Source organism: Schistocerca gregaria, chromosome 1, assembly GCF_023897955.1.
Source record: "Schistocerca gregaria isolate iqSchGreg1 chromosome 1, iqSchGreg1.2, whole genome shotgun sequence".
NCBI classification, from domain to species: domain Eukaryota; kingdom Metazoa; phylum Arthropoda; class Insecta; order Orthoptera; family Acrididae; genus Schistocerca; species Schistocerca gregaria.
Window position 1 is genome coordinate 1,100,790,421 of NC_064920.1, and position 26,268 is coordinate 1,100,816,688.

At 42.4% G+C, this 26,268-nt stretch overlaps 1 protein-coding gene across 2 annotated transcripts in view; it reads right to left on the bottom strand.

Annotated features, from left to right (window-relative positions):
• The window catches only part of LOC126282405 (facilitated trehalose transporter Tret1-2 homolog), a 235,273-nt gene that overhangs the window by 101,996 nt on the left and 107,009 nt on the right, over positions 1-26,268 (bottom strand). Inside the window, exon 1 of one of the 2 annotated variants that reach the window (XM_049982065.1) lies at positions 23,375-23,599. The exons of the other annotated variant lie outside the window; for it this stretch is intronic. Coding sequence (XP_049838022.1) covers positions 23,375-23,500 — 126 coding nt within the window. The 5' untranslated portion in view covers positions 23,501-23,599. Of the gene's footprint in view, positions 1-23,374; positions 23,600-26,268 lie in introns of those variants that run through there. 2 annotated transcript variants of the gene reach the window in all.

Consider the following 26,268-nt stretch of genomic DNA (forward strand, 5'->3'; position numbering starts at 1 on the left):
CGCATAGTAAGTTGCTATCCGCCATCTTGAAATTTGACGAAAAATATGACGACAGTGTACTACCCCTTTTTGCGCCTCGGTAAGAATCTTTGTCGAAGAAATTTGACGAATATTTGATAATATTTATTTGTCGAAATATGAAAGTGTAATACCGGCCTAACTTACTTTCTCAAGTCGCTACGTATTTAGCTTCAGTTCTCAGTTAGTACGATAAAACCTTTCAAGAAAGCTTGTTACGAGCGATTTGCATATTCGTATAATGAAGGAAAAAGGCGCTGAGGCTCTACGAGGAAGCAAAGTCACGGAGTGTATACAAACAATGGCCTTAAAAAAAAATTAGTAAGGCCGTTTGTAGTACGACACGCCACAGCTCCAAAACGGAGCTCTTGGAAATCTATGCGATGTCGCAATCTCCGTACTGTTTTAAGGAGGTGACTGATACGCCGGAATGCAAAATGTAAGGACGAAACTAAAATTAGCATGGTGCGTCATTCCCAAGTAACGTAACTCGATGAAAAATGAATCATACACACCGAGAACTGCTACAGTATAGTAAAGAAGGAAAAATACGCAATGCAACGAACAGAAACGACATTTTCATTCAATTACAATGATTACACTGAAGTCGTCGTAATTCATTATGGTTTCCTCGGCACTGAAAACGGCGGCGCATGGTTTTTGATAGGGTGTGGTATCACCACGAACGATAATACAAATTTTATCGTCAGGGCAGTTTCTTCGTTTCTGCGCCAGATGGTAGCACTGACAGTCTCCCTCCTCCCATCCTTTCCATATCGGCCGGCAGTAGATAACAAGGCGCTAGTGGCAGAAAAGGTTTATTTCTTGTGCTGGAGTAATTTTCTTATGCTGTGTTTATTTGTTCATAGTTAGCAGAAACTTGCGGATTTCAATTCACATTTTGCAACAGTTGAGCGTCTAGCATTCAGGTACGTCCCCTTTTGCAACAACTGACCCCACGCTACGCCATTTTGTTTTATTGTGGAAGACATTAATCTAAAATTTTTGTTTGTTTTTCCATAGAGGATCGTTCAATAAGTAATGGCCCACTTTTTAAAAAAAAACTATTAATATACATAGACGAAGGTCCTTGTTGGTGTTTCACATTTGATGTTTATTCTGTGCGCTGGTGAGTGTATTTCTAGAATGATCTGCTAATGATATTTTCATGGATATTAATAAATGGTTTAAAGCCAACTCACTGACATTAAACTTCGAAAAGACTCTCTATACGCAATTCAGAACCTGTAAGAGGTTTCCACCCAGCATAAGCATAAAGTACGAAAAAGAGCAGATAGAAGAGGTCGACAGTCTTAAATTCCTGGGATTACAACTTGATAATAAATTCAGTTGGGAGGAGCACACCACAGAACTGCAGAAACGCCTTAACAAATCTGTATTTGCAATTCGAGTGTTAGCAGACATAGGCGACGTAAAAATGAAAAAGCTTGCATACTTTGCCTACTTTCATTCCATAATGTCATATGGTATAATATTTTGGGGTAACTCTTCAAGTCAAACAAAAGTTTTCAGAGTCCAAAAGTGTGTAATACGTATTATCTGTGGAGTAAACTCACGGACGTCCTGTGGAAACCTCTTCAAAGAACTGGGTATACTAACTACTGCCTCTCAGTATATTTACTCCTTAATGAAATTTGTCCTAAATAATATATCTCTTTTTCCAACAAACAGCTCAGTTCATACATACAATACCAGGAACAAAAATGATCTGCACAAGGACTTAAAAGCACTTACTTCAGTTCAAAAAGGGGTCCACTACTCAGGAACACTCAACTTCAATAGTTTGCCAGCAAACATAAAAAATTTTGTTACAAATAAAGATCAGTTTAAAAGGAGCCTGAAAGACTTACTAGTGGCCAACTCCTTCTACTCCATTGACGAATTTTTTAATAGAAACAAGTGATGTGTTGTATATATTCATACTATTAGTATTATTATTTCAGCTTAAAAAAAAAGTGACATGTTCCACATCCACGAGGATCTCCTCAACACGGATCTATGAAACGAAAAACTAATCTAATCTAATCTAATCGAACCGCTCTGGTTGATGGCAGAGCCGTGGCACAGCGTCAAAATGGCGTCTACATACGACGTACACGTTACAAGCAGAGTGCTGTTTTTGAATTCTTGTGTGCAGGTAAAGAATCCGTGGTGAACATCCATAAACGTTTGTATGCAGTATTGAGTATAGCGATGCTGCAGTCGGTACGAGTACTGTTGGGCGATGGGTAAAGCAAGTTACAGCCTCAGGAGACGTAGAAACAGAGCTCCATGATCAGTCACGCTCGGGACGTCCTGTCGCAGCCACTGCTCCAGACAAGCTGAATCGTGCTGTTGGCATTACTCGTGCCCACCGTCGTATCACAACTCGACAACTGACTCTACAGTTGTCGGTCAGCATTGGAAGTGCGTCTGCAATGATCCAGGCTCTCAGATAATCAAAGAAGTGCTCACGATGGGTTCCGCAAATGCTCACAGCGGGCCACAAGATTCAAAGAAAGACCTTTTCATCTGAGTTGTTGGAGCGTTTAGAGATTGACGGAGAGGCCTTTCTATCACGGATCGTTACGGGGGAACGAAAGCTGGGTGCACCACTTTGCGCCGGAAACAAAAAGGCAGCCCTTGGAGTGGCATCCTGCTCATTCCCCACAAACGAAGAGATTCAAGACTACCTTCTCTGCCAGAAAACTCACGCTGACAGTCTTCTGGGATTTTAATGACGTCATTCACGTGGATGTGATGCCAGGAGGGGCAACCATCAATTCAGAGGCACACGTGAAGACTCTGAATAAACTCAAGATACGTTTCTGACGTGTTCGATTGGACAAGAATCGAGCAGAAATCTTGCACCCAACACGATAATTCACGCCCATACACAAGTCTGAGAACCCGGGAATGTATCGCCAAATTGGATTGGACATCACAGCCTCGTCCAGGAGTCTATAAAATCATTTGCGACACTTGTCCTTCATATTATATAGGACAGACAGGGCGAGCTTTTTCAGTCAGATATAAAGAGCATATATTGGGGGAAAAAAGGCACTGACATTCATAATTCTTCTTTCGCTGATCATTTGCTGATCACAGGCCACAAACCTAAGGAAATTAATGAAATTAATATTCTGCACACAGAGAAAAAAAGGTCGTAGACTTGATGTTCTTTAGGAAATGGAAATATTCAAACACGTCTCTCTCAATGATAACCTTATTCTTAATGAACAGTTACAGTTACGTAACAAGAATTTTTTCAGTGGCTTCAAACCTTTACTGAAGTATCCTTAAAAGATATTTTTCATCTATGTCAATTTTTCCTCGTGTTTTTTTCTGAAATGTTGTTTTCCTCCCCATACTCTAATTACAGCTTAATCACTTACTGTATTTTACTGTAACAAATTACTGAAAAAATTCATAATTTCTTACTGTTTTTAAATAATAATAGGTCTTCATTCTGTAAAATGTTTAAAAGTTGTAGACCCATCTGCTATACAAACTGCTGTAACCTTCTATCACATAAAGCAGATGTTACCAATTTTCATCACTAGATGGCGTGACACCTCATATCCACATCGTAGTTTAGCCGGCGCACGCTCCACCCAGCCTGATGCCACCTGTTTCAGTATACACAAGCAGCCCTTAGCGGCAATCTTTAATTATTAACTAGAAATGCCAGTAAAACTTTTACGTATGATGTTTTATTATGTGATGTTGCCTTTCTGGTGCTAAAATTGTATGATGAGAGATGTAATGCTCAAATTTTTACGTATGTAAGTACATCTTTATATACTAATATTAATTATGACTGTCTTGCTTGATGCAACCAGTGGTTGCTCAAGGTCAATCTCTCCAAAACCCAGGCGATCATTGTAGGCAAAACCACACCTTCCTTCCGCCTCCTTGATTTCTATCTCACCATCTATGGCCGTTCTATCACTCTCACCCCCACCCTTAAGTACCTTGGCGTCACCCTCGACCGTCGCCTCTCCTGGACCCCCCCATCTCTGGACAATCCAAGCCAAGGCACGCTCCCGACTCCGTCTCCTCAAGTTCCTTTCCGGCCGTACGTGGGGTCTCGACCCCTCCACCATGCTCTACATCTAGAAATCTCTCATCCACCCTATCCTTTGTTACGCCCATCTGGCCTGCATCTCCGCCCCCCCCCCTACCTTTTATAAATCCCTCCAAATCCTTGAACGCCATGCTCTCCGCCTCGCTTATGGCATCCATCTCCCCTCCCCACGCAGATACTGTACGATCTCATTCCCTTCCCCCACCTCCTCCTTTTCCTTGAAAGGATACGGATCCTGTACACCTCCCGTAAAGTCGATCCTCCTCACCCGCTTGTCTCGCCCATCCTCTCCCACCCCCGCCCGCTGCTGTACCTGTATTCCCACGTCCCACCCGGTCTCTATTTCTCCACCCTCCTTACCCTCTCCCAAGGTGGCTTCGGCCAGCTCCCCCTCCCTGATGATGTCCTCCTCCCCTCCATCTACCCCTTCTATCAGCTTTGATCCTCCCCCACCCCCTCATTTACTGTATCCTTTCCCTTAGGCACCCTCCCTCCCTTCTCTTTCCTTTTCCCCCATCCCCTTCCTCCCCCCTCTTCCCCGGGCTTCCCCTCCCCCTTCCTCTCTTCCCCCTATCTCCCCTGGCCTTGGCATCTCTGCTCTCCCCTCTCCCTCTCCCACCCCCCCTCCTCCTCTCTTGGCAGGTCCCCGGACTCGTACATGGTTAGTGGACATTCGCGTGTCGGAGATCAATGCCTTGTGTTTCTGTGTGTGCCGTCGTTTTGTACTTAAGTGGTTCAGTGTTATTCGTTTTGTGCACCTACGTTCACGTGTGACAATTTTCGTCTATGTATGTGTCCGAGTTTCTGAACAAATTTTATCTTGTACTCTACGCCCGTGAACGGCTCCATGTATTTTAAAAAGTGTTTGTCTCCGTTTAATTGTCCACCATATTTTTTCTCTAATTGTCTTCCTTTGTATCTTGTGTGTTTCTCTGAGGCCAAAGAGCGGCGTAGTGTGCTGCTGCTGGTCTGCCTGTACACAGGTTTAAAAAAACAATAAAGAAAGAAATATTATTGTCTTGTATTTTTCTTATTAATGACTAACTTTGTATCCCCCTTATTTAGGTAATATAAATTCTGATGAAGACTCCCTTAGTTTAGGAGTCGAAACCATGGTCAGTTCGACTATAAAATCCATTGCAACCAGTGGGCTGTCTTTACTCCAAAAAAATATATCACTTATAAACTCACATGGGAAGTACTTTATTTTATTTTTTTAAATATAGTCTACACCGGTTGAAGATGATAAAATTTTTACGTGCATTAGTTCAAGATCTAATAAAATCGGTAATTTTTTATATAGAAGGCTGTGGATTGCTGTGTTATAAACGAAACAGTGCTGGTCATGTCCAGAAAAGGATGGGCACCAGGTTGAGGAAGTTGAGACAAAGTTTGAGAGACAAGAAACTTTCTGATGGTAAAACCATAAGAGGCAAGTTGACATACAGAACAATTGATGAACTACAGTAGTATTGTGGGATGGGCATTAGAAATTGTACTGAGGGTTTGTTGAAAATGAAGCAGACGCTACGGACTACCTTCTTCGACAGACTGTCAACTGATGAAAAACCAATACACCACCTTTGCCCTCCTCGAACTGATTCATGGTGCAACCATCTCAATCCCCAGTACCCAAACAGTTCACACAACCATAATCATTCTATTGCAGCAGCAGTCTTGGATATCATAAAAACTATTTACAGAGACCTGGCAAATCCTGAATTTGTATCGTCTCAGTTGTGCGACTGGATTTGTGATTTCCTGTCAGGAAGGTCGCAGTTCGTAGTAATAGACGGCAAATCATCGAGTAAAACTGAAGTGATATCAGGTGTTCTCCAGGGAAGCGTCCTGGGAGCTCTACTGTTCCTGATCTATATAAATGACCTGGGTGACAATCTGAGCAGTTCTCTTAGACTGTTCGCAGATGATGCTGTAATTTACCGTCTAGTAAGGTCATCCGAAGACCAGTATCAGCTGCAAAGCGATTTAGAAAAGATTGCTGTATGGTGTGTCAGGTGGCAGTTGACGCTAAATAACGAAAAGTGTGAGATGATCCACATGAGTTCCAAAAAAAATCCGTTGGAATTCGATTACTCGATAAATAGTACAATTCTCAAGGCTGTCAATTCAACTAAGTACCTGGGTGTTAAAATTACGAACAACTTCAGTTGGAAGGACCACATAGATAATATTGTGGGGAAGGCGAGCCAAAGGTTGCGTTTCATTGGCAGGACACTTAGAAGATGCAACAAGTCCACTAAAGAGACAGCTTACACTGCACTCGTTCGTCCTCTGTTAGAATATTGCTGCGCGGTGTGGGATCCTTACCAGGTGGGATTGACGGAGGACATCGAAAGGGTGCAAAAAAGGGCAGCTCGTTTTGTATTATCACGTTATAGGGGAGATAGTGTGGCAGATATGATACACTAGTTGGGATGGAAGTCATTACAGCATAGACGTTTTTCGTCGCGGCGAGACCTTTTTACGAAATTTCAGTCACCAACTTTCTCTTCCGAATGCGAAAATATTTTGTTGAGCCCAACCTACATAGGTAGGAATGATCATCAAAATAAAATAAGAGAAATCAGAGCTCGAACAGAAAGGTTTATGTGTTCGTTTTTCCCGCTCGCTGTTCGGGAGTGGAATAGTAGAGAGATAGTATGATTGTGGTTCGATGAACCCTCTGCCAAGCACTTAAATGTGAATTGCAGAGTAGTCATGTAGATGTAGATGTACTGACGAAGTGCCTGCTTGGTCAGACTCAATCTCCCAATAAGTCGTTCAATAATCTTATATGGGCTTGCTTATCAAAAAACTGTTTTCTTGGAATGAAGACATTAAAGAGGAGGTCAGTGATGCTATTATTGCTTTTAGTGATGGCAACATTTTTACGGTGAAAGTGCTGCAGCATATGGGAATTAATCCTGGAGCAAACTGCGTCAGAGAGCTTGAACGCATGGACAAGGTTCGCATTGATAAAGCAGAGTATGCAGCGCAGTTGGCCACTAAGGAGTCCAGAAAGAAGAAAAGAAGAAGTAACTTGGAAAAAGATCAAGAGGATGAGATACGGTATGGTGTAGGGTGCTTCTGAGTGTCTAAAAATAAAAAAATTAAGCATATATTGAGTTACGGTCTTTTGAAACTTTAGAAGCCGTTTCTGAAACTTTACATTTTCTGTTGAATTTTTCCCTAAATCACTTCGAATAGAGTATTCAAATTTTCAGGGAGTAATAACATACGTATCCCGAGTCTACTGAACTACAAGAAGAACATAATGGTATGTATAATTAAAATTATTTAATATAATGTACAAAAAAGTACACAAAATTTTAAGTATGTAATTAAAAAATTGTATTTCCAAAAGCAGTGGCTGAAATGCAATTATTATAGTTCAGTAAACTCAGAACAAACAGTTCAATGTCCTGTAAAAGTTTCATGTCAATGGCTACAGTGGTTCCTGAAATACAAGGGAGCCAAGTCTCTAAATTTAACATTGTCGGGATAGGGCGTTCCAACTCCTCTTAAGTTTTGCAGAACAGTGTATTTTGTGCAGTATTTGTACAAGATGTTGCACAGTTTCTATTACAGGTTTCAAGTGATTGTAGAGGGAACATGCAGATAAAGTTTTGGTAAGGAATTCATATCCGGAATTGTACCGGTTGGATATAAAATAAGTTTGAAGATGGGATCACTTTCAGATATATTTCGCTTCACGGCAAGCAGACAAACTCATAAGAGGGCGCTACCGTCAGTCGCTATTGTAATTATGACGTCACATTTCATATTCGTCTGATCACATCAACGGCAGCGCCGAGACGGGTACGTTCGCAAACTAGGAGGGTTGGCTGTGATGCTCCACGGACGCACTGCATTCTTGACTTTGTAGAGTACGCCGTTCGTTACGAAGAAAAGAACCGGACGACACGTCCCCGAAACATTGCCCTCGCCACGCGCTCTAGTAGAGCACATGTCAGACCTCATGTGCAAAAGTGAAGCGACAGATTTTAAAGCGATCCGTTCTTCAAACTTATTTTAACATTCAAACAGTACATTTCCAGACAGAGGTTTGGCACCAAAATTTTATTTCCTAAGCCTCTTCTACAACCGCTAGAAGATTGAATAGAAATTTTGCAGTCTGAATAGCTTTGAAGCCTGTTGCACGGTAGGTTGTGCTGAGAGATAATTGTTAAGAAAAAAATTCGGTACGTTGCGCCGTTTCCGACTTAATTAGCATTGAATTTAGACACTAAGTTCGCTGCGAACGCAAATTCAAGCAGTCCGCCAGAGACGGTGTTGCCAGACGTCTTCTTCTATTCTAATTAAATCGGAAACGGCGCAACATATCGAATTTTTTTCATAGCAGTTATTTCTCAGCACAATCTACCCTGTGACACCCTTACAAGCTTTTCAGACTGTCTCTGACCACCCTGCACGAGCCACTTCACTGCCTCCGTTCACGTGTCTTCGCGAAGTTTAATTACTTCTTTTTGGAGCGACATAAAAGTCTTTAGTTCACCAGACACCAGTGCAACAGGCAGAAACATCAGAATCTTTGCAGCATCGGACTGTCTACAGTACTAAAGAGTGGGAAATAATTACTTTCAGTGTTTCGTTAGTTTGATGAAATACCATTTGTAAACACAGATACTTGACAGTATGCTGCACACAATGAATCGTGAATATCTTAAAATTTCATTGCTAGTCAGTGAAAAGTGAGGTTACCTCCTTTGCCATGAACGCCACATACTGCCCCACGATCGCATTAGGGAGCACGGAATCTATGCTTTTTGACTGAACATGGGTAGATCTGTGGACGATTTTGTCGTTTATCCTGCTCCTTGGCTAGAGAACTACATTAGCAAAACACATTTAATTGTGTTACAGTGCTCTGGCACTAACGACATTTTAATGGGGAAACGTGAAAGACGTCTGGAGACAATCTGTAGCTACAAGTTGTATAGGTCAATGACCGTCTTTTGCAACTGTAATGAAACTATTATTAAGATCAAACGCGTTTCGTTTATTCTAAACCGTCTTCAGTGGTCAGGGGCTTTTCTTTGCAACGTTCTTCCTATTCTTCTACGTGTATGTGTTGGGTTTTTAGCACATAGTACTTTCACTGTACTAAATATATTGACGTTTACGTGTTGAGAAGAATCACTGTCATTTCGGCATTTCGTGGGTTTTGTTTACTCGTAGACGATTGACTAGAATTCGCCACTGTAACTGCAGAAAATGGTTGCATACACGAAGATACCTGTCCTGGTTTGCGGCTGGACCCGTAAAACTGTAGACTGATGCACTAGGTACACTGCGGTATCGTATAGCTTTCCAAAAGCACCGTTTTGGCGTAGTGGAATGTCTCATGTACCAAAGGTTTTGCGAAGCTTTTTAAGGCCGTTGTTTGTATACAGTACGTGAGTTGACTTCCTCGTGGAGTCTCAGCTCCTCATGCGAACAGGTAAGTCGCTCGTAACAAGCGTTCTTGGAAGTCTTTAGCGTACTGACCGTCGACTCCCGCTAAAAACGTAAGACTTAATCAAAATGTAGCTCCCACTTGCCATCTCACTAGGAAAATTTCCCTCGTTGCTAGTGACTACTACGTACTCTTTCCCTTTTTGCTTCAGCATGATTAAAACGACCCATTGTGGTGCTTCATCTAACCTTCTTACGAGTTCCTGTAAAAACGGTAACCTCAAGGGGAGGGATTCTGTTCTGTGCAGCCCCGGATGCGCCGTCCTCCATCATAAGTGCACGTGACAAAATAAGACATTTCAAATGGTTCAAATGGCTCTGAACACTATGGGACTTAACATCTGAGGTCATCAGTGCCCTAGAACGTAGAGCTAATTAAACCTAACTAACCTAAGGACATCACACACATCCATGCCCGAGGCAGGACTCGAACCTGCGACCGTAGCAGTCACGCGGTTGCGGACTGAAGCGCCTAGAACCGCTCGGTCACCGCGGCCGGCAAATAAGCCATTTCCTACAGTTACAATGCTCTGATTAAAACAGTCGCCTACAAGTAACTGTTTGTTGTCTCCACAAGCGTTACACGTTTCCGCATTGGAGCACGCCATTCATATAGTACTGCAACATTTATAAATTAATTTAATGTATAATTGTACGTCACAATAATAGAAGCAGTGTACACGAAAAACCGACCACAGATCTTTTACTGGCCACGTAAAAACTTTCTGCCCTTACACTGACGAATTTTATGCCGCTGTTGTTAGTAGCTGTCAGACTTAAAGAAACAAAACGATACGAGTAGGACCAAATCTCTGAGTATTCTACACAAATTTAATTAAGTATATAGATAGTTTATCTACAGGTTTTGATTAGTGAGTTTCCGAGTATCAAATACGTAACACAGGTGGCCGTATCTTTTCACTACATTGACTTAGGAGCTTAAAGTTTTTTCGCCGCCAAGAGACTGCAGACCTTAGCATTTGATACAAATTCAACCTGCTACTTCTATTTCTACATCTACATAGATACTCCGCAAGGCACCTTACCGGAACCCTCAAACTGGTGCGTCGATGGTCCATCAATGTTAAGAGCGATTTTGCCTGATTGGCATACCGATTCTGGACTGTATGGTCTTCGAATGTAAACTTTTTGATTCCCCTTACACTTTAAGTGTTTGGAAGTTGCTACAACTCATGGTACCATTCTGCCTTGTGTTTGTAATTTGTATGAGTCCATTTTTTTAATCGTATGGCTAGGGCTCCCCGTTCGCCGGGTGCCGGTCTTTCAATATGACGCCACTTCGGCGACCTGCATTCGATGAGGATGGTAGCACAACACCCAGTCCCTGGGCGGAGAAAATTCCCAGACCCATCCGGGAATCGAACCCGGGCCCAGATGATTGACAATCCGTCATGCTGACCATTTTTTGTTGTTGTCCGTTGTTCATCGTTGGGTTTGGTCGCTGCGGACGTCACATGACATCCGTTAAAATTCGTTTGTTGATCCTTCCACTCAGTTTTTTTTTATTTATTTTATTTTTTTATTACAGAGGCCAACTGGCTCCCTGACCGAACACGCTGAGGTACCGTGCCGACGACCATTCAGCTATCAGGGGCGGACTATGAGTCCAATACTTTTAGTGCATTCGTTTAAAGCACATGCAGGAACTGGGCAATGCATCATGTATAAAATCATGATAGTTCCTGGTAGTTTAAGTAACTGTAAATGTATTTCAGGAGAATTTTAGGTAATTATCATTCAGATAATATAGTATAAAACAGTAGCTGATTTACATGTGCCAAGGATGTCGTCAGTAGACTGAACCACCTTCAGATACCTCTATGTGACGGAATATTATATGCTAAATATAGTTTTCCACGATTTTTTTTATGTTAGGGTATTACGTAGAAGTCTCTAATGTTTTAATAATATATAATGGCCTATGATGACTTCAGATATAGATTAGGTATAAATTTAAGTCTTTGCCCCTTAAATTAATGACACACTTTTTTAAAAGACTTAGCCCATTAGTTCTACTGGTTCGACTTTATTTCTGGTGCAAAAACGAGCAACAACACTGGAGTATGCATATTTCCAATTTTTGTCAAGCTAAGGTATAGCAAACCGAAAATACCATCTTGTTCTCAAACACATAGGGTAGACAGCATCATTGGACAGATGTGACCAGTCAGTTACTACACACAATGTAGTTTATGTGCACTCTAGATATTTATGTAAAAGCTGGTCATCAGAATGGGAGAGATCAATAAATTCGTTAGGAGATGCATGATATCTAATGTATTACTTACTGTATTTTTTCTAGTATGTTTGTTGTAAACATTTTCATCTGATGATACAAAGGGCGTTCAAAGCGTTTTGCACAGTCGTCTCTAATTTTTTTTTAATTTTTTGCAGGAGGAGAATGAAATTTTTGTGTACATACTTGGAACATTTAGCTATAAGATGGTACATAAAAGTATTTTCTTTTATTTACAGGTGAGCCATAATGAACCGTGAAGCAGAAGTCAGGTTGCGACAACGGTCGGTGATGGAGTTCCTCTTCAAGACCGGCTATGACTGACTCTGCCACATCGATTCACAGGAAGATGCTTCCTGCTTATGGAGAGGACACAGTGGATCGCAGCAGTATCCAGCGGTAGTTGCAGAGGTTTAAAGGAGATGATTTCTCTCTACTGGACAATCCACGAGGCGGTAGACAATCGACGGCAGCGAGTAATGTGAATAAAGAGACGATTGATCAAATCATCCAAAATGTAAGATGTGTGGCGACACGACAGCTTTATGAAATGACTCCTTTGCCATTGGGTAGTGCGGTATCACTGGTACAGTCACTAGGGTACAGAAAAGTCTGTGCACGTTGGGTGCCTAGATTATTGGCAAGAGAAATGAAAACGACGAGGAAGAATGTTTGCGAGGGTCTCATGAAGACCTTTACTGAAGTGTGGAAGCAGTGTTTTGTCGGCGTCATTACCCAGGATGAAACATGTCTGTTTTTGTTCGTACGTGAGAGCAAAACCCAACCCATGGAGTGGCTACATCCGGATTCCCCTCGGAAGAAGAAACCAAGACTTTCATGAACAGCAGGCCGAAAGGGGATGGCCTTCTTCTTCTGGGATCAGTGTGGTGTCATTTTCATTGACTTTTTGGAACCTGGCCCCACAATTAACCGGGACTGTTACTGTTTGTCACTGGACAAGCTGCGACGTGCCATCAAGACCCACAGCCCGCCGATTCAGGGTTATCTCATCAGACTACACGATGAAACTGCCAAACCCAATACAGGAGGAAATCAGGAAGATGGGTTGGAAAATTGTTCCTTATCGTCCCTACAGTCCGGACTTGGCTCCGCCTAATTTTTACCTCTTTGGTCGTTTGAAGGCCCACCTACGCGGTAAAACATTTGATAGTGAGAAAGACCTTATTTCTTGTGTCGCGATGGTGTAAAATTCAATCCCCATAATTTTACCAAAGTGCATTTACACCATGGAAAGAACGTTGGGCCAGATGCGTCACCGCTGATGCAGGTTACATTGAGTAGGCTCAATGTATAGATAAATGTTCCAAGTATGTTCACAAAAAGTTTCATTCTCCTCCTGCAAAAAATAAAAAATTAGGGACGACTGTGCAAAACTTTTTGAACGCCCTTTGTACATTTGATGGTGAAATTAAAAACTCTGAAATCGATCATGGTACAATTAAATGAAGACAATTTAATGCTTTGAATGACAGAATGTTTTATCCAACATAACAATAAAGTACATGTCAGTACTGCTTAATTTATTACGTATTTCTGATATCACGAAGACTATGCTGAAAAAGTTTTAAAAAAGTGAGCAGGAAATGAGCAATGTAAACTTCGGTTGGTAAACATACAGGGTGTTATGGGTACAGGTACATATATTGGTATAATTGATACTTTAATATGTACCCACTTCAGGGTGTTAGGTGCTTTTTCTCTGCTTCTGTCAGTCATACCGCAGACACATCACATAATTGTCTACCTGATGTTTTCTGCACAGTTGTAACTGTCCTGTGAAGTGTACTACGCTTGCCAGTATAGGCTACTCGTTGTGCATCCATGCTCCACAATTCAGTACCTGACCTGCTGCTCAGGGGAAAATAACATTTAATGGCTAGCTTGTGTCACAGTTTCTTTTAGGTATTAACCACCCTAAAAACATAATATTCAAAACAGCTATAATTATTAGTCTGCAAATGAAGTAAACACTGATGTAATTTTTTTAGTACTGTGCCCTCACTCATCAATGGAAATATCTGCACTTACTTACCCAACACACTGCATGAGGAAGATATTTTCCAAAGGACTGCAGTTCACAACAAACTTTAGACCATGTATATGCGAGTAAATCCACGTTTACAGCCACTTCAATATCAGAGTCAGTAACACGACTTCCACGAAATGCTTCTTCAAGCAGAGGTAAACAGTCCACCCTACCTGCTGCATCTGTGCTAGACATAAAGTAGCTCGTCCACTTGACATTGTGTTACTGCGAACACCATCAGTTACTCTAATGTTCCAGATAATATAAGTAGCAGCTACTCGTTGGCGTCAGAACCTCCTCCAAATTCTGAATCTTCTACATGCTCTTCTGTAATCTCTTCCCAGCGGTTCATTACACTATCAGCCAGAACTTCATCTGTCATGGAACTATGTCACCTCAATGAAGTCAGTCTTATAGATAAAAAAACAACCAAGTATGCCAGTATTATCCCTCTAACTGTGAAAGGCAATCAAAAGTAAGTAAATACTATGCTTATTACACTCAAGTGTGTGCGTGAACCGCCGGCCGGGGTGGCCGAGCGGTTCTAGGCGCTACAGTTTTGAACAGCGCGACCACTACGGTCGCAGGTTCGAATCCTGCCTCGGGCATGAATGTGTGTGACGTCCTTAGGTTAGTTAGGTTTAAGTAGTTCTAAGTTCTAGGGCACTGGTGACCTCAGAAGTTAAGGCCCATAGTGCTCAGAGCCATCTGAACCATTTGTGCGTGAACTGTTTGTCATGTCACATATTTTCAGCAGTGTCAGAGGAAATATTGAGCATTTTAGACGAAAGAACCTGTGAAACAATATTATCTGCGATATTCATTCTTCATTGGAAGAAGCATTTCACAGCATACAGGGTGTTACAAAAAGGTACGGCCAAACTTTCAGGAAACATTCCTCACACACAAAGAAAGAAAATATGTTATGAGGACATGTGTCCGGAAACGCTTACTTTCCATGTTAGAGCTCATTTTACTACCTCTCTTCAAATCACATTAATCATGGAATGGAAACACACAGCAGCAGAACGTACCAGCGTGACTTCAAACACTTTGTTACAGGAAATGTTCAAAATGTCCTCCGTTAGCGAGGATACATGCATCCACCCTCCGTCGCATGGAATCCCTGATTCGCTGATGCAGCCTGGAGAATGGCCTATTGTATCACAGCCGTCCACAATACGAGCATGAAGAGTCTCTACATTTGGTACCGGGGTTGCGTAGACAAGAGTTTTCAAATGCCCCCATAAATGAAAGTCGAGAGGGTTGAGGTCAGGAGAGCGTGGAGGCCATGGAATTGGTCCGCCTCTACCAATCCATCGGTCACCGAATCTGTTGTTGAGAAGCGTACGAACACTTCGACTGAAATGTGCAGGAGCTCCATCGTGCATGAACCACATGTTGTGCCGTACTTGTAAAGGCACATGTTCTAGCACCACAGGTAGAGTATCCCGTATGAAATCATGATAACGTGCTCCATTGAGCGTAGGTGGAAGAACATGGGGCCCAATCAAGACATCACCAACAATGCCTGCGGAAACGTCCACAGAAAATCTGTGTTGATAACGTGATTGCACAATTGCGTGCGGATTCTCGTCAGCCCACACATGTGGATTGTGAAAATTTACAATTTGATCACGTTGGAATGGAGCCTCATCCGTAAAGAGAACATATGCACCGAAATGAGGGTTGACACATTGTTGGATGAACCATTCGCAGAAATGTACCCGTGGAGGCCAATCAGCTGCTGACAGTGCCTGCACACGCTGTACATGGTGCGGAAACAACTGGTTCTCCCGTAGCACTCTCCATACAGTGACGTGGTCAACGTTACCTTGTACAGCATCAACTTCTCTGACGCTGACATCAGGATTATCGTCAACTGCACGAAGAATTGCCTCGTCCGTTGCAGGTGTCCTCGTCGTACTACGTCTTCCCCAGTCACGAGTCATAGGCTGGAATGTTCCGATTCATAGGCTGGAATGTTCCGTGCTCCCTAAGACGCCGATCAATTGCTTCGAACGTCTTCCTGTCGGGACACCTACGTTCTGTAAATCTGTCTGGATACAAACGTACCGCGCCACGGCTATTGCCCCGTGCTAATCCATACATCAAATGGGCATGTGCCAACTCCGCATTTGTAAACATTGCACTGTCTGTAAAATCACGTTCGTGATGAACACTAACCTGTTGATGCTACGTACTGATGTGCTTGATGCTAGTACTGTAGAGCAATGAGTCGCATGTCAACACAAGCACCGAAGTCAACATTACCTTCCTTCAATTGGGCCAACTGGCGGTGAATCGAGGAAGTACAGTACATACTGACGAAACTAAAATGAGCTCTAACATGGAAATTAAGCGTTTTCGGACACATGTCCACATAACATCTTTTCTTTATTTGTGTGTCAGGAATGTTTCCTGAAAGTTTGGCGTACCTTTTTGTAACACCCTGTATAATCAGTAAAACTGGATGTAACTAGGAACTGAATTCATGATAATCTGTTTGCTTCCACGAGCGGGGCGAATGAAAACAAGCTGTAAACATGCTTACAAACGACTCCAGTATTGATTTCATGCTTTATAATGTTGCTAATGTTACATTGAATTGAACGAACCCACGTTTATACCAGAAGAGTAAACCCACAGGTGACTAATATTAGCTGAAGACAAAACCAGCTCTGAAGACGAATGGCTCAAAGGCCATCGGTAAATATTTATACCTTACTCAAACGTTCTCTGATATCTCAAGTCTCCCGAGTCAGAAGGCTAGAAATAGTATTCTTAGTTAACAGAGAAATTATTGTGATTATAATAGTACCAACACAATGCGTTTGTTTATAGGAAATAAAGAAATAAAGAGCATTTAAGGTCAATGGTATATACAGAGTGTCCCAGGAGGAACGGTCAATATTCTGGGATATGACATGAAGAATGGTCAATCCGAGCGATAAAAGGCTAGTAAACATGAAATGCAAAAAGCAAATCTTACGAGCAACTTGTTTGTCTTCGATACTGTGAAACAAATCTTTTCTACAGCAAGCTCTTTGCTTCCCATATTTTGAGATGTGGTATTATGGACCAAAAAAAGAAAACAAAAACTGTTCAGTAAACATGAGCTCTAAAACTCAAACATTAATAGCTATGAGCACTCGTCCATCTAAGCTATTGTAAAACACATCTCTTCTACTGAACACGTGCCCATAGCTCTTCAGATACGAGTCTTAGAGCCCATGTTTACCACACAGTTCCGGTGCGAATCACCGTTCCTGTCATATACCTAGATAGTGACCATTCGTCCTGCGACACCCCGTATACCCTTTACCAGTGCCACGTCACGGGTGGACGACCATGAAATTGACCGAAAATTTGAATTATAATTTGTTTTTTATGTATTATTAGAGCCCATGGAAAAAAAGTTTCCAAAGTTTCAATGATGAGATCGCATTCGAAGTGCCTGAAAAATAATTAAATGGGTGATGCGACCTTCGAGTCACGCCTATTTTTTGAAGCTACACTTCAGTACCAGCTCGGTGAACGACTCAGTGGAATACTTTCAACAAACGTGCACGGGATGCATCCAGAAGGCTGCGATATGTACGCTTTGGTTTTATAGATCATTTGGTACGTTTAAGAAAAGTGCGATCATGAGACCCAAAATCCAAATGAGTCTCTGAATTCACTCATATGGAAACCATGCCCTAAAACCACATTTTCATCTGCCACGGTTGTCAGAATTGTAAAGTCTGATGCAGTTATTGTATTTAATTACGGGAAATTAGGGAAGGTGAAGGTATTATAGAGAATGGTCTTTAAAGTAGGAAATTTCACTCAAAACATCTTCAGACAAAAATATTTACAGCGCCTCTCTGTAGCTGCAAAATTAGCCGAAGACGTGGTAACTGAAAGAAGGAAGAAAACAAGAAATCAAAAGAGAAACGTTGAAGGGAAAGAGGATCCTCAGTATAAATCTGGGGCCTTCTGAAGAGACTAGGTAAAGAAAAAACGTTAGGTCAATCTTAAAATTGTATTACCTGAAAATTATTGGTTTTAAAGTTTATGTTCTTTTTTCTCAGAATCTATGAAGGCCAGAAGTACGAAATTTTCTACATTTTTTTTTATAAACCCAATAAATTGTGTCATGGGTAAATTTTGAAATTCTCAGTGTAAGCTGAGATATGGGGCAAAGTGATTGGAATTTTGCATGAACTTATACATTATATTTACGGAACAATCATTAATGTTTTTTTAAAAAAAATCCTATTCGATACATTCAAAAATACCTTACGGGAGAAGCTTACTACATGCAAAGCGATTAAACAGACAAATGTTTGTAGAAATATCTTGAATACTTTCTGAGAAAAATTACATATATTATTTTTTGAAACAAAGTTTTTAAATTTAATACAAAAAGTTAAATATACAGAGTGAAGAAAAATTCGCGCACTCTGACTTTGCAAAGCAATTCCTCACACACTGGCAATATAAAATGTCTGTTACAAAATTTCGTCCTGCGCATATTTCGGGCAGTCAATAGACGATACAGACTGGCAGTCTGGCAGCACTGTTATCCCAAGTACGGTAATAACTCTGTCCACAGATTGAGCAATGCTCTGCAGTTGGTGCAGTGGATAGTGTTTTGCCTTAGTACACAGGAGGCCAAGGCTTCGATACTGGGTCTTAGCTTATTTGTTTTTATTCGTTAAAGGTATTCTGCATGGTACAGTATCTGGAGTCTTAATCGTTATACAGCGATTACAGGGTGTCTTCTGTAAAACACTTGCAGTTATGTACTACGAACACGGAAATCCAGGTTCGAATCCTGCCTCGGGCATGGATGTGTGTCATGTCCTTAGGTTAGTTAGGTTTAGGTAGTTCTAAGTTCTAGGGGACTGATGACCACAGCAGTTGAATCCCATAGTGCTCTTAGCCATTTGAACCATTTTGAACTGAAATGCAAGTACAGTTGTTTTCATTGGTCAGTTTTTAAAGAAGCCTTTTGCACCTCGTGGGATAGTAGTTGGTATTAATCCATGGGGCCGACTGTACTTCCAGTTTTATGTTCGTAGTACGTAACTGCAGATGTCTTATAGAAGACCCATAGTAATCTCTGTATGACGATTTAGACGCCAAATACAGTACCACGCAGACTGCTTTTAGCAAATAAGAACAAATAAGCCTTGACCTTGAATCGAACCATTGCCCTTGTAACGGGACATCCTCCTCTAGCACTATCTTTCCTCAACAGTAGTTGTCGATACCAGTATTATTTTTCGAATTTTGAACAGATCAATATTATCTCAGTTGATTTTCTGATATAATTTTATAAACAGTATATTATATTTCAAGATAAAATTTATGAAAAGGAATTACTTTATAAAATATTTTAGTCTCTATGCTATAATCGAATGTACCAGTCCTGAATGTAATGTTATAATTTTTTTTTTGAAACATTTGGAAGTACGAAGTATTGACACACTTAAAATTTCTAGTATTAATTAAGCAATCCTGTACTGTTTACTATATTTATTTCTCGATTAATTTATAAAATAATAATCGATATTAATAATGTAACAGAAACTAGTAGCAATTCATTTGTTAAGAAAACGTGGAAACCCTTTGGACTATTGTTATTTCCGCAGAGTGTGAGAGTCATAAGCATGCCTCCGATATGATCGGACGTATTTTTGTGAGAACAATGTAATTTCGGCTTTGTTAATGTGAAAAATCAAAATTCTGTTTAATATACTAAAAGGTGAGAAAATACATTTACGTAAAAAAAATTCTGCAACATCAGTCTTCAAATTTGTTCAGTTCAATCCAACGGTGAGGACATAAAATGTGCGAGTTTCAGCTTCAGGAATCAGACCCCTAGACATGAAGAACTGGAGCCATCTCAACATGACAAGCTAAGTAAACTTGAAAATTTATTGTAATCCTCGCTCCTCTCCGATCTTCATAACATTCAGTGTGGACAATAGATGGAAGTAGGAAGGAGGGGATAGATTACAACCTCCTGCATGCTAACACATCGACTGTACCAACTGCACAGCACTATTGCTATATCCTAATAGAGGTAGTTACCGTACACGTTATTGCAGTGTTGCCAGATTGCCGATCTTTAACGTCCATTTACTGCTCGAAATATGTGCAGGACGAAACTTTGTGACAGACATTTTTGTATCGATAGCTGGTAAGGAAACGCGCTGCGAAGTCGGAGTGCGCAAATTTTGTTCAACCTGTATGTATATTGAGCAAACAGTAATGGAAACAAAAGAAAGATTTGGAGTAGGAATTAAAATACATGGAGAAGAAATAAAAACTTTGCGGTTTGCCTACGACATTATAATTCTGTTAGAGACAGCAAAGGACCTGGAAGAGAAGTTGAACGGAATGGAGAGTGTCTAGAAAGGAGGATATAAGATTAACATCAACAAAATCCAAACTAGGACAATGGAATATTGTTGAATTAAATAAGGCGATGCCGAGGGAATTAGATTGGGAAATGACACTCTTAAACTAGTAAATGAGTTTTTCTGTTTGGAGAGAAAAATAACTGATGATGGTCGAAGTAGAGAGGATATAAAGTGTAGACTGGCTATGGCAAGGAATGCGTTTCTGAAGAAGAGAAATTTGTTAACATCGAGTATAGATTTACGTTTAGGAAGTCTTTTTTGAAAATATTTGTATGGAGTAGTAGCTATGTATGGAAGTGAAAGATAGACGATAAACAGTTTGGACAAGAAGAGTAAAGATGCTTTCAAAATGTGGTGCTACAGAAGAATGCTGAAGATTATAAGGCCAGATCATGCAACTAATAAATAGGAACTGAATATAACTGTGGAGTAGAGGAATTTGTGGCACAACTTGATTAGGACAAGGGATCAGTTAGTAGGACATGTTCTGAGGCATCAAGGAGAGTAAAAGTAGTAGAGGTAGACCAAGAAATGAATACACTTAGCCGCTCGGGATTAGCCGAGCGGTCTCAGGCGCTGCAGTCATGGACTGTGCGGCTGGTCCCGGTGGAGATTCGAATCCCCCCTTGGGCGTGGATGTGTGTGTTTGTCCTTAGGATAATTTAGGTTAAGTAGTGTGTAAGCTTAAGGACAGATGACCTTAGCAGTTAAGTCCCATAAGATTTCACACACACACACGCACACTAATACACTTAGCAGATTCAGAAGGATGTAGGTTGCGATAGTTATTCGGAAATAAGCGGCTTGTACAGGATAGAGTAGCATGGAGAGCTGCATCAAACCAGTCTCTGAACTGAAGACCACAACAACAACCGAGCAAGCGACATTCATCTAAAATGTCTCGCCTGTAAGAGAACATACATAATGGATATACACCGGCCGGTGTGGCGGAGCGGTTCTAGGCGCTTCAGTCTGGAACAGCGAGACTGCTACGGTCACAGGTTCGAATCCTGCCTCGGGCACGAATGTGTGTGATGTCCTTAGGTTAGGTAGGTTTAATTAGTTCTAATTTCTAGGGGACTGATGACCTCAGCAGTTAAGTTCAAAATGGCTCTGAGCAATATGGGACTCAACGTCTGAGGTCATTAGTCCCCTATAACTTAAAACTAGTTAAACGTAACTAACCTAAGGACATCACACACATCCATGCCCGAGGCAGGATCCGAACCTGCGACCGTAGCGGTCATGCGGTTCCAGACTGCAGCTTGCCAGAACCGCACGGCCACTTCGGCCGGCAGCAGTTAAGTGCCATAGTGCTCAGAGCCATAATGGATGTAAGAGTATATAATCCAAGAAACTTAACAGTAAATCTGTTAATTTCAGGTAAAGCATGGAACTAAAGTTCACTACCGTGTCTTCAAAATTGTGGCTTTGGTGTATCTTTTAAATAGTGTGTATTTTTCAGGAACGTCACCCCTTAAAGGGTTAACTGCCGAATGGGGCAATTTTTTCCGTGATTAACGATACGCCGCTTTCCCAGTAGCAGCATCTACCCCTGTTAACTGTATTTAACGTAGAGCCAATTTCTGGAATGGGCCGTGCCCTACGTACGATTATATCGTTACAAGATGACAGTTCCGCACTGTCGCCTGATAAACAAAGTAAGAGCCTACGGAATATCAGACCAGCTGTGTGGTTAGATTGAAGAGTTTTTTAGCAAACAGAACACAGCATGTTGTTATCAATGGAGAGACGTCTACAGACGTTAAAGTAACCTCTGGCGTGCCACAGCGGAGTGTTATGGGATCATTGCTTTTCACAATATATATAAATGACCTAGTAGACAGTGTCGGAAGTTCCATGCGGCTTTTCGCGGATGATGCTGTACTATACAAAGAAGTTGCAGCATTAGAAAACTGTAGCGAAATGCAGGAAGATCTGCAGCGGATAGGCACTTGGTGCGGGGAGTGGCAACTGACCCTTAACATAGACAAATGTAATGTATTTCGAATACATAGAAAGAAGGTCCTTTATCGTAACACTGGACTCGCATTCGGGAGGACGACGGTTCAATCCCGCGTCCGGCCATCCTGATTTAGGTTTTCCGTGATTTCCCTAAATCGCTCCAGGCAAATGCCGGGATGGTTCCTTTGAAAGGGCACGGCCAACTTCCTTCCCTAATCCGATGAGACCGATGACCTCGCATTCTGGTCTCCTTCCACAAACAACCCAACCCTTTATTGTATGATTATATGATAGCGGAACCAACACTGGTAGCAATTAATTCTGTAAAATGTCTGGGAATATGCGTACGGAACGATTTGAAGTGGAATGATCATATAAAATTAATTGTTGGTAAGGCGGGTGCCAGGTAGAAAAAATGTGTATGAAATCTTATGGGACTCAATTGCTAAGGTCATCAGTCCCTAAGCTTACACACTGCTTAACCTAAATTATTCTAAGGACAAACACATACTGCCAGGTTGAGATTCACTGGCAGAGTCCTTAGAAAATGTAGTCCATCAACAAAGGAGGTGGCTTACAAAACACTCGTTCGACCTATACTTGAGTATTGCTCATCAGTGTGGGATCCGCACCAGATCGGGTTGACGGAGGAGATAGAGAAGATCCAAAGAAGAGCGGCGCGTTTCGTCACAGGGTTATTTGGTATCCGTGATAGCGTTACGGAGATGTTTAGCAAACTCAAGTGGCAGACTCTGCAAGAGAGGCGCTCTGCATCGCGGTGTAGCTTGCTCGCCAGGTTTCGAGAGGGTGCGTTTCTGGATGAGGTATCGAATATACTACTTCCCCATACTTATACCTCCAGAGGAGATGGCGAATGTAAAATTCGAGATTCGAGCGCGCACGGAGGCTTTTACACAGTCGTTCTTCCCGCGAACCATAAGCGACTGGAACAGGAAATGGAGGTAATGACAGTGGCAGGTAAAGTGCCGTCCGCCACACACCGTTGGGTGGCTTGCGGAGTATAAATGTAGATGTAGATGTAGGGGAGGAAAGTATTAGTGGGAGATGTGGAAGATAAGACACTGCGTGAGTGGTGAGTTAGGCTGCACCTGGTTGGTGTAGTCTTGCTGCGGTGGCGCCGGGCGGCAGGCGTACGGGTCGAGGATGGCGTGTTTCTCGGAGGGCTCGCCGCCTGCCCTCAGGCCGCAGGGCCAGCGCCTCCACCAGCTCCGCATCCTGGGCTGCGCCTGTTCGCTACTGCCGCAGCGCGACACTGCGCCGACGTGGTGTGCCCAGCTGGCTGTGACGTCACAAGGTGCCGCGCGCACCGCCAGTGATAGAGGACTGGCTTCCACCAGGTGCGTCCCGTGAAGCGGTTGTGGGTGCATTCACAGCACATTCGATCTGATATGCGACTGTATAAGACTGATCCGATTACACGAGATTCTATCTTCTGCACGAACAAAGACTGAAATTAGGGTTCAATTTCATTTTCAAAAGAACCATCCGTTTTGACGAGAGTATATCGCCATCTGCAACTATACACTTACTCAGCAAACCAACGCACGAGGCTATTAAAATTCTTCTCGGTATTACGCCGCGTCATTGCTAAATACGAACAACAATAATAAACTAAAACCGACGTTTCGGCCGAATTGCAACGGCCTTCCTCAGGGTACGACTGGTTTTGCTTGGGGATAGGTGCTTCTATTTATTACAGACTATCGATGTCTGACGTGACTGATGTAAAACTTTTAATTGGCCCTCTGATATGATTGGCTAGTCATGACGTAAGGGGAGATGGAAGGAAAGAGGCTATTCACGGATGTCCATGTCGTCAACATAATACGTAGGTGAATCTATTCCGTTCACTATGCGCCTCAGCGGATAACCCTCGTTATGGAGCTTAGGTACTCAGTGGATTCTAGGAGGAACAGGCACCTTGGTGATTAGTCTCTTGGCTCTGTCAGGATCAAACTCGAGTGCTTTACGAGGGCCTTCGTATTTCTGCCTGTTCTCGCCGTCGGGTTACTCCTTAGTACTCTGTAAATGGGATCGCTTAGCAGTTCGTCCATCTTCTTTTCATATTCAGAAGTGTCTATCAGAACCGTAGCGTTACTTTGTCCGCATGTAGGACCACAATATCCTTGTTATTCCTGAGCTCCTTTATGGCATGTCTTTCTTCACGTGTGATATTGGCTCTGGGCGGTTTTGTAAAATTCTTACAGTTTCCTGCCTTATCTTTTCTGCTTCGACACGTGGTACTTGGGTTGCGTGACGCCTCCACAGATTGAATGATCTCTTCTGTGGGAATCATGGGATAGCACTATACAGCTATAGCAGTATACACCTATACAGAAGGTGATAGTATCGTGTACACAAGGTATAAAAGGACATTGCATTGGCGGAGCTGTCATTTGCACTCAGGTCATTCTTGTGAAAAGTTGTACGACTTGATTACGGCCGCGCGTCGGGAATTAACAGACTTTGAACGCGGAGTGGTAGTAGGTGCTAGACACATGGGACATTCCATTTCCGAAATCGTTAAGGACTTCACTGCTGCGAGATACACAGTGTCAAGAGTGCATCGAGAATACCAAATTTAAGATATGAACCCTCACCACGGACAACACAGCGGCCGGCGGTCTTCACACAACGACCGAGAGCAGCGGCGTTAATGGGCTGTGGCAGCAGACGACCGATGTCAGTGCCTTTGTTAACAGCACGAAATCGCCTGCACCACCTCTCCTGGGCTCGTGGTCGTATCAGTAGCACCACAGAACACTGGAACACCGTGGCATTGTCAGACGAGCCACAATGTCAGGATGCTGATCGTAAGGTTCGATTCTGGAGCAGACCCCACGAAGCCACGGATCCAAATTGTCAACAAGGCACTGTGCAAGCTGGTGGTGGGTCCATAATGATGTGGGCTGTGTTTTGGTCGAATAGACTAGGGTTGTGGTTGTCTTCGGCTACTTGGAGACCATTTGCCGCCATTCATGGAGTTCATGTTCCGAAACAACGGTGGAATTTTTATGAATGACCATGCTCCATGTCACTGGGCCACAATTGTTCATGACTGGTTCCAACAACATTCTAAACAGTTGGAATAAATGATTTGGCCATTCAGATTGCTCGACATGAATCCCATGGAGAACGTATGTGACGTAATCGAGAGGCCAGTTCGTCTACAAAATCCTGCACCGCAATTATGGATGATTATAGAGGCAGCATGTATCAGTATTTCTGTAGGGGACTTCCAATGACTTGTTGAGTACATGATATGCCGAATTGCTGCACTACATCGCGCTAAGGGAGGTCCGACACGATATTAGGAGGTACCCTATTACTAATATCTCCTCCAGTGTGCTCTATCATTGAATACTAAATGCTGTCTCTACAGGCTAGCGCCTACGATGTCGGCTACAAACGACACAGGTGTCTTGGGCGGGCTGCCGATTCTCCAGCCTGCTGGCGACACCCTGCAGCCGCCATAGAGACGTGCCGCGCTAGATTCGCCACAAGAAGTGATAGTCTCGCCACCATCTCTGCCACTATTGGCGTCAACAATGCTGCAAATGGCGAGCACTACATTGCATCAGTGAATCACATGCCTTCTGAGAGCTGAACGAATATCCTTCTGTCAGAGATGTGTTTAGGACACCGCCCGGCCACTCCAAATTCAATTCAGTTTGCTGAACTAACCGAGGATCTGCTGAGCGCAGCATCCAAGCAGCCAAGCAGTTCCGGCCACCACACCAGCATGGACGTGGCGCCTTCACAGACACGGCGACTGTCCAGCCGTCAGCCATGAGCCTCAGCCTCAATGACTTTGGCCTCCACGGTCTCTGTCAGCAGGACTTGTTATTCGCAAGTTTACTGACTTTAGCGATTTTGATTATGGACAGCCATTCTATTTACACTCAATAGTGATTGTCATCTGCACGAGATACGTTACTTGTTATTTTGTCATTAGCTCAATAGACAGTTATTCAGAACTCAA